At 32.4% G+C, this 10,320-nt stretch overlaps 1 protein-coding gene across 9 annotated transcripts in view; it reads left to right on the forward strand.

Moving 5' to 3' along the window:
* The window catches only part of ST7L (suppression of tumorigenicity 7 like), an 88,388-nt gene that overhangs the window by 24,537 nt on the left and 53,531 nt on the right, over positions 1–10,320 (forward strand). For all 9 annotated transcript variants that reach the window (XM_023535746.1, XM_023535736.1, XM_023535740.1 and 6 more), the window contains 3 exons: positions 5,697–5,851; positions 7,329–7,426; positions 7,669–7,783. In XM_023535746.1, the coding sequence (XP_023391514.1) occupies positions 5,697–5,851; positions 7,329–7,426; positions 7,669–7,783 (368 nt within the window). The remainder of the gene's footprint in view (positions 1–5,696; positions 5,852–7,328; positions 7,427–7,668; positions 7,784–10,320) is intronic.

Raw genomic sequence — 10,320 nt, forward strand, 5'->3', positions numbered from 1 at the left:
GGTTCAGCAGCAGATTTGAACAGGCAGAAGAAAGAATCAGCAAACTGGATTTTGATCAATTGAAATGACCCAGCCTGAGGAGCAGAAAAAAAAAAATAAAGGAATGAAGAAAAAAGAACAGATCCTAAAAGACTCATAGGACACTATTAAGCACATCAACTTATGCATAAAGGAGTCCCAGAAAGAGAGGAGAGAACAGAGTGAATATTTGAAGAAATAATGGCTGAAAAGAGCCTCTGAATGATGAAAGACATGGGTCTATATATCCAAGAAGCTCAATAAACCCCAAATATGATATGTTCAAAGACATCTATAATAAGACATTATAATCAAGCTTTCAAAAGCCAAAGACCAAAAGAGATTCCTGAAAGCAGCAAGAGAGAAACAACTCATCAGGTATAGAGAGCCTCAATAAGATTAATAGCTGATTTCTCATCAGAAACTATAGAAGCCAGAAGGCAGTGGGATGAAGATGTTCTGAAAGAAAACTGTCAGTTAAGGATTTTATAATCCAGCAAGCCTATCCTTCAAAAAGGAAGGAGAAATTAAGACATTCTCAGATAGACAAAAACTGAGAGAGTTCATTTGCAGTAGACCTGTCCTACAAGAGATGCTAAAAGGAGTCCTTCAAGCTGAAACAAAAGGATACTAGACAGTCTTTACTCCACACAAAGCAGTGAGGAATGCCAGCAAAGGTGATTACATAGGCAAATATAAAAGTCATTAGTAATGTATTTTTGGTTTGCAATTCTTTTTTTCCTGTATGATTTAAAAGGCAACTATGTAACACAAGAATTATAAATCCATGTTGTTGATGGACATACAATTTCTAAAGATGTAATTTGTGACAACAACATAAAGAGTAGGGGAAGAGCTATATAGGAGCAGAGTTTTATATACTATTGAAACTAAGTTGTATTAATTTAAACTAGATTGTTAACTATTAACTACCAAGAAATAACTAAAATATATGGTAAAAGAAATAAGGGAATCAAAATAGTATACTAGAAAACATAAAAGAAAGCAATAATGCAGGAAATAAGGGCAAAAAAGATAGGACATATAGAAAACAAAGGAAAATGGCAGAAACAAGTCCTTTTCACAAATTATTTAAATGTAAGCATGCCAAAACTTAGAAGATACAGCAAAAGCAGTGTTCAGAGGAACATTTATAGCTGTACATCTACATTAGTAAAGAAGAAAGACCTGATATCAATAACTTTTTATACCTTAACGAAGTAAAAAAATGAAGAGCCAGCTAAGCTCCAAGCAGAGGAAGGGAGAAGTAAAGATTAGAGTGAGATAAACAAAATAGGGAATAGAAAAACAGAGGGAATCACTGAAGCCAAAGGTTGATTTTTTAAAAATATCATCAAAATTGACAAACTTTCAGCTAGACTGACCAATTAAAAAAGAAAAAAGACTCAGAATACTAAAATCAAGAATGAAATCGAGTATATTATTGCTGACCTTACAGAAATTAAAAAGATTAAAATAGAATGCTATGATCAAGTGTTTGTCAACAAATTAAATAACGTAGATGAAATGGACAAATTCCTGGAAATGCACAAACTACCAATACTGACTCAAGAAAGAATAGAAAATCTGAATAGACCTATAATAAGTGAAGAGATTGAATCAGTAATTTAAAAACTTTTGAAGAAAGCCCTGAACTTGATTACTTCACTAGTGAATTCTACCAAACACTTAAAGAATTAACAACAGTTCCCTACAAACTCTTCAAAGAAATAGGAGAGGAAGTAACTCTTTCTAACTCATTCTATGAGTCCAGTACTACCCTCATAGCAAAACCAAAGATATCACAAGATATGAAAAGTGCAGACTAATATCTGTTATGAATATATATGCAAAAATCCTCAACACAATACTAGCAAAGCAAATCCCATAGCATATTAGAAAGATTATATACCATGGCTCAGCGGGATTTGTCTCAGGAAAGCACAGGTGGTGGTACATGAAAATCATCAGTCAGTATGACACCACATTAATAGAACAAAGGACAAGAACAACACAGTCATCTTTATTGATGTGTAAAATGTATTTGACAATATCCAACACCATTTTATAATAATAATAATAATAATAAAAAAACCCAAGGAATGAAAGGAAACTTCCTCAAACTGGTAAAGGAAATTCAAAAAATACACAGCTGACTATATTCTTAATAACGAAAGACTGAAAGCTTTCTAAGATCAAGAAAGGTGAAGGATTGAAGAAGAACAAATTAGTAGAGTGCAGCATAGGGAATATAATCAATAGTATTGTAATGGCTCTGTGTAGAACCAGATGGATGATAGAGAAATTGGGGCAGGGAGAATCGTTTCATGAACTATATAAATGTCTAACCAATGTACTTTATACCTGAAACTAACTAACTAAATAAAATAAGGCAAGGATGTTTGCTCTTGCTACTTCTTTTTAACATTGTATTGCAGGTGCTAGCCAGTGCAGTTAGGCAAGATGAATGGGAAAATGGCTTCCCAATTGGAAAAGAAGAAATAAAACTATATTCACAGATGACATTATCTTACATGGGCAAAATCTTACAGAATTCTCACACACAAAACAAAGCTAATAAATGAGTTCAACAAAGTTGCAGGAGACAAGATCAACATATAAAAACCAGCTGTATTTCTATACACTAGCAACGAACTATCTGAAAAGGAAGTTAAGGAAACAATTCCATTTACAATAGCATCAAAAATATTAAAATTCTTAAGAATAAACTTAACCAAAGAGGTATAAGACTTGTACACTGAAGACTACAAAGTATTACTGAAAGAAGGTAAGGAAAACCTAAATAATGGAAAGACATCTTGTGTTCATGGATTGGAAGACTTAATATTGTTAAGATGGCAACACTCCTCAAGTTGACCTATAAATTTAATGCAATCTCTATCAAAATTTCAATTGTCAGTTTTGCAGAAGGATAAACTGATCCTAAATTTCAGTTGCCATTTTCACAGGACAAGTTGATCCTAAAATTCATATGGAATTGCAAGAGGCCTCAAAGAGCCAAAACAGTCAGAAAAAGAAGAACAAAGTTAGACTTTCTTGATTCAAAACTTACTATGAAGCTACAGTAATTAAGTCATAATCATAAGGATAGCCATTTAGATTAAGCAAATTGAGCGTCCAAAAATAAGCTCATACATATATGGTCAATTGATTTTTGATGAGAGTGCCAAGATCATTCAATAGGAGAAAGAATAGTTTTTCAACGAATGTTTCTGAGCCACTAGATAATGTAAGAGCTAAAACTATTAGAAAAAAACTTATGGGCAAATTTTTGTGACCGTGGCTTTGGCAGTGGTTTCCTAGGTATAACATTAAAAGCACAAGCAATGAAAGAAAAGTTAGGTAAATTAGACTTCAGAATTAAAAGCTTTTATACATCAAAGGATACTATCAAGAAAGTGAAAAGGCAACCCACAGAATGAGAGAAAATATTTGCAAGCCATATATTTGATAAAGGTCTAGTATCTAGAATATATCAGGAACTCTTGCAATTCAGTAACAACAACAACAACAAAATTAAAAATTAAAAATGAGCAAAGGACTTGAATATACATTTCCTCAAAAAAGATATGCAAATGACCAATAAGCACATGAAAAGATGCTCAGTATCATTTATCATAGGGAAATGAAAACCACAATGAGATACCCCTTTACAAGATGGGTAAAAGCAAACAAAACTCTCCAGAAAATTACTAGTGTTGTGAAAATGTAGAGAAGTTGGAACCCTTATAGATTGAAGGTGGGAATGCAAAATGGTACAGCCACTGTGGAAAACAGTTTGGCAGTTCCACTTCTAGGCATATATTGAAGAGTACTGAAGGCAGGTGTTCAAAAACACTTTTATACATATGTTTATAATGGTATTATAGTAGCCAAAAATTGGAACCAACCCAAATGTCCATCACCTTACAAATGGATAAATAGAATGTGGTATATCTGTGCAATGGAATGTTATTCACTCATAATAATGAATTACCACTACATGCTACATGAATGAACCTTGTAAATGTTATTAAAAGTCCCTGAATTATATACTTTAAAATGGTTAATTTTGTGATGTGAATTTTACCTCAATTAAAAAAAAATTCCCAATAGTAAGAATCATTGGCTATTCATAAAATTTATTTCTTGTATTAACATCTCCATTTTAAATACTTTCGAACAAACACAAGGAAGCTTTTAAGGGAAAACAACCTCTTTATTATGTAGCTATACTGTAATTTAAAATTATGTTTATGTTTTGATTCTACTGCATCAGTTTATATCCATCCAGATCTTTTAAAGGTGCTTTTATTATTTTGTTATTTTAAAGCATTTGAATTGGACTTAAAATAGCAGAGAGCCTAGTGTTTAAAGCAGCAGTATATCTAATGCTTCAGAGAAATCCAGTGTAACATGATGAAGAAATCTCTGTTGATTACTGAAATTATTGTATACTTCAAATTAGAGAATTATTTGAAGGATGCCAAAATGTTATGATTTGCATTTTCTACAGTGGAAAGACCCTTCTTGTCCCCAGTTGTCTGATTGCTATCTTGTCATCACTTTTGTTTCATGCCTGGCCTTGTATTTTTACCAATAATTTCTCTCCTGTTGCTTAAACACTGTTCAATAGAAATATAATGCAAACTATATATGTAACGAAATTTTGTGGTAGCCACATTTAAAGACTAAAAAGAAATAGGTGAAGTTAATTTGAATAATATATCTTATTTAGCTGTATTTAAAATATTTTAACAGCAATATTTTTAAAAATCTAATAAGTATTTTACATTCTTCTAAGTCTTCAAAATTCAGTGTACATTTTACACCGAACATACACTGATCAGTGTGCATTTCGCACTTCTCAGTTTAGACTAGACACGTTTCAAGTGCTCAATAACTACATGTGGCTAATGGCTACAATACTGGACAATCCAGGTTTGGATAATCAGAACTAGGACATCATCTCCAGAAGGGATATACTAATTATTTCTGGGAATAAAAAAACTTTTTGTTTATCTTTTTTGCCCCCAAACAAGTTAGTTTATCTTATTAGACAGTTTTTGACTTAAAAGATACAAAGAGAAATCTATGTTTTAGTGGGGTGAAGAAAAGGATACTTGAAGTAAGCATGGATGTGACAAGTGAGAGTAAAATTGTAGGAGGAAAGACTAGAATTTGGGCTAAGGGAAGTTGTTACGGTACTGTTTTGGGTAAGTCCAAGAGAGGCTGGGGCAGCACGCAGAGGGACTACTCTGGGCTGCAGAAAAGATCTAGTTCTGGACCATGCTTCTGAGTCAAATGTTAAAGGTGCCTAGTTGGTCATGGAACTTTCTTCTCACTCGCCACCCTCTCTTTTACCTTCAGTAGCCTTTAGGTGGATATTACAAAGTACATAGTGACTAAGAGCAGGCATGACTACTAGAGTGTATAGTCCTTTGAACTGCTTTTCAGATAACTTTTTATGTATCTCCTTTCCCCACCCCCTTGCACAAAAGGAAAATACAGGACAAAGGACACACCAATATGCCCCTAATAATTTAAAATAGAGAATGAATTTCTTCTTTGAGAGATAGAAAGTTAAGGAAATGTGTTGGGAAGCCAAGGGACATACCTGAGAGAAAATACTTGCTTTACCATTTTACTTAAAATTGCCTTGCTTGCTTTCTTCATAGCTGTGCCACTGCATATGTTCTACTGGCTGAGGAAGAAGCAACAACTATTGTAGATGCTGAAAGGTTATTTAAACAGGCACTCAAGGCAGGAGAAACAATTTATAGGCGGTCACAGCAGTGCCAGCACCAAAGTCCTCAGCATGAAGCTCAACTGAGTAAGCAAATTTGAACTAATTTTTACCCATCTTTTAGTTGCTGGAATTGGCTCTTTTATGTTTAAAACACAAAATAATAATTTAAAAAACCTTAATACTTCAATGTTAGCTACTTTTCATAAGAGATAACTAACTAATCTATTCATAATATCTACAAGCCAGCAAGACAGAAATATGTATTAGCTATAGAGTGCTTGTGGAAGGTAACAGATCTGCCCTGGTTATTGAGAGATGTGCTGCTCTAAGACTTTATAGTAATTTATTTTATGTGAGAATTGGGCTGGTCATTGGAGAAACAACTCAAAAAGATTCAGGAGAGCCTTCTAGTAGTGATAAGCAGCTATTACCTTTACCCTCACCCTTACCCCCAAGCAATAGTAGAGGGACATTTGGTTTGCTCTTCAGACTGTATCTCCATATAGTGCCTGGGAGCAGCCCCCTTAGCACAAAAATCAGCCTTATAATTAGCATTGATTCTTTCTTTAGTTGATTTTTCTCTGATGTGTTTGAGATCTTTAGGGGCATAACAACTGAAATCCTTTCTTTCTACTCTTAGAGATACTGTCCCAGTTATGATTGAGACACTTTTACCAAAGATGTTAGAATCTGTAGTACTGCTGCTTCCTGCTGTTTTTTATGGTCAGAGGGTTTTAGTTTCGTGGTTTTGGCAGATTGTGGGCAATAAATTGAAATCTGTTTACATAATGCATTATCTGCTATCAGTTAAGTTCTAAATCTTTTGTTCATGGAAATTGAAATTTGGGTAATGTTTTCTCTCTAAACTAAATATTGATGTATACAGCATGTTTCATTAATGCATGTTATAATACACAGCTGTGGGAATACATAATTTTGAAACCAATGAAACTACATCTATAGAAAAGTTATGCCATTTGTCTTTGTATCATCTCAAATATGTCTATTAGATAATTACAGAAATATTTGTTAGCCCTTTCTAATAGTCTAATAGTTTATTAGTTACTAGCTATGAGCAAAAGTGTACACTAGCCATGGAAATTTTGTTTTGAGCATCTTTTGTTTGGCAGTTAAAACAATGGAGAATATTAAAATAATAGATCTTTTATGCTGAAACTTACTGTTAATGTTATTTCTTCCTACTAATGCATATATTTCTTTTATGTTAATATTAAAATGCATTTGTTAAGTGTACATGGATTACTTTATACATACTGTACTCAGATTACTTATTGTTAGAGGGAAAAGTAATGTAAAATATGTATATGTATTAATCTTTTAATATAAAAAACTTCAAACATATATACAAATAGAGTGGTATGATGAACCCCCTAAATGTTCATCACCCAAATTCAACAATCATTAATATTATTCCATTCTGACACAATTTCATTTCAATTGCCCTTCTGGAATAAGCAAATGAAATTAATGGACAATATGTTAATGAAATAGCAAGTCATAATACAAAAGTGATAGGTTGTGTCTTTTTTTTTTAAAATAGGAAGAGATACCAATGTACTGGTGTATATTAAAAGAAGATTGGCAATGTGTGCAAGAAAATTAGGAAGAATAAGAGAAGCAGTAAAAATAATGAGAGATGTAAGTACATTGGATGACTGTTTATAGTCTTCAAAATTCTGAAAATGTGGTTTAAGTTTCCAGTTATTTTAATGCAGAATAACTGTTTTTAATTGGTAGTTTTTATGAATATACATACATTTCTTAAGGGTTGAGTCTTTACAGTTTTAAGAAACAAAAGAATTTCTGCTTAAATGAATCTGATTCAGTTCTATTGAGTTCCTTTGCTATAATTTTAACCTTTTTTTCCTTTTAATATACAGTTGATGAAAGAATTTCCTCCTCTTACCATGTTGAACATCCATGAAAATCTCCTAGAATCACTTTTAGAATTACAGGCCTATGCAGATGTTCAGGCAGTCCTAGCAAAATATGATGGTGAGTGATATTTGTCTTAGTAGATAGCATGGTTAACATTTTTTTTCAATTATGTAATTATAAATGTGAACCTATTGCGGTATTTCTCTGATTTTCTCTTTCCATTTGTACTAGTCAGTATTTATAATCCATGGATACAAGTTACTATTAAGTTACTATTAGTATCTTTTTTATCAGGACTTTAGGTAGCAAAAGCCTGCAAGAAGGAACTTTTCTTCTTTCAGGATTTATTTGTTTATTGAGCACCTAATATGAGTGAAGCACTCGGCGTACAATGGTGAACAGGAAGACATGAACTTAACTCTTGTAGGATTTATAGTTTAGTGGAACATAGACAAAATAATAGTAGTTACATTGAAGTATAGTGTGTTATGTGAGATAATTGGAAAAGTATGGGTTGCTATTCATGTAGGATGGTACCTCATTTGTTTTGGAGTGTCAGGGAACTTAACAGAAGTTGCTTAGCAGTATGTATAAGAGTAATTCAGAATATTTTGTCGGGAAAACAAAAGATAATGCTGTTAAATAGAAACTATTTTGGTAAGTTGGAATTCAAAGATGTATATATAATTGCATAAATGTAAGAGTACATTAAGTCAAATACAAATATTGTTTTTTCTTAAATGCATAATTATTTATTGCCATGACAGATTGGCCCAAAACGAAAGCTGTATTCAGAGTGAGATTTGCCCCTTAAACTGGAGTGATAATTTTAATGAAATGTTTGTGCAAAATAAAGTTCAAGAAGTATAAAATGTCTTTCTTCCAAGATTAATAAGAGTGATTAAATGATGAATAAGATTTTATGGCCAAAAAAAAAAAAAAAAGAATTCAGAATAAAATTTTTGCCGTGCTTTTTAGTTACAAAGTATAATTTTTCTTATCTGATCCTCCTAATAATCTTGTGAGGTGGTGAGACAAGTACTTTTACTATCTCCAGTTAGTATATAAGGAAACTGCAGTTGAAGAAGGTTTAACAATTGGGTAAGGTTTCTAGCCGGTAAGAGGCAGGCCTGAACTTAAATCCAGGTATTCCATTTATTTGTTTACTAGTCTTCCAGTAGTAAGAAGTCAATATACTGGCTGTTTTTATTATTATACTATAACTGCTAATTTACCACAAAGGGAGTTAAGAGAATTTTTAAGCATAGCCTTTCTCCTCAGTCTGAGTGAGGCGTTAGCTTTTAAGCCCATACTGAAAACATCCTAAGTAGCATAATGTTTCTGATCATATCTCTCACTATAACAGAACACAGAAGTCACTTATTCACACTTGTCCAGTTGTAAGTTCTTAGCCATTAGCTTTGGAATGCCCATGACTTGGAAGGTTTGAAATGTGTTACACTTGGAAAGAGAAGTTTATTTCTTTTAAACATCTGGAATTCTTAAGAAGTGCTTCAGAATATGTAAGCTCGTGGAGAAATTTATGAGAAATCTTTCCATATGTAACTTATCAGATGCATGGCCTGCTTATGATACTATGATAAACAAGCTTAAAGACCGAAAATAAAACATCAGCTAGGACCTGAGTCATTAAAAATAAAATTAACAGATATACTTCTGTATTTTCAGTTGTTTTTATGAGGCCCCAGTTTTTACTATTCTAGAATTCTGAGAAAGTTAAAAGCAAATTTACTTTTTTAGTTCTCCATTTACTGGTATAACTATGGAATCTGAAACTTCAAGGGAATTCTGTGGTCTTACTTTCCTGATGACATTATTTTAGGTTTTTTTTTTAAGATTTATTTTTAATTATAGTTGACATATAATATTATATTAGTTTCAGATATATTGATTGAATAGACATTTTTATACCTTACAAAGTGATCTCCATGATAAGCCCCATATATAGTTATTACAATTATTGACTGTATTCACTATGCTGTCTGTACTTTACATCTCTGTGACAACTTTTATTACTGGCAGTTTGTACTTCTTAATCCCATTCATTTTTTTCACTCATTCCCCCCACCTAATTCCCACCTGGAAACCATCAGTTTATTCAATATATCTATGGGTTTGTTTCTGTTTTTGTTTTTCGTTTGTTCATTTATTTCGTTTTTTATATTCTGTATAGAAGTGAAATCATACTGTATTTGTCTTTTTCTGTCTGCCTTATTTCACTCAGTCCCTCTATGTTGTACCACATCCTCTATCCATTTATCTATCAATGGACACGTGGGTTGCTTCCATCTCTTGGCTTTTGTGAATAATGTTGCAATGAACATAAGGATGCATATATCTTTTTGAATTAGTGTTTTTGTTTTCTTTGGATAAATACCCAGAAGAGGGATTTCAGGTTCATATAGTAGTTCTATTTTTAATTTTTTGAGGAACCTTCATACTGTTTTCCATAGTGGCTGCACTAGTTTATAATCCAACAACAGTGCACAAGGGTTCCTTTTTCTCCACAAATTCTTTGTTGTTGTTTTTATAATAGCCATTCTGACAGGTATTAGGTGATATCTCAATGTGGTTTTGATTTACATTTCACTGATTATTAGTGATATTGAGCATCTTTTCATATGATTTTTTGC

The sequence above is a fragment of the Pteropus vampyrus genome, unplaced genomic scaffold, assembly GCF_000151845.1.
Source record: "Pteropus vampyrus isolate Shadow unplaced genomic scaffold, Pvam_2.0 Scaffold6, whole genome shotgun sequence".
NCBI classification, from domain to species: Eukaryota; Metazoa; Chordata; class Mammalia; order Chiroptera; family Pteropodidae; genus Pteropus; species Pteropus vampyrus.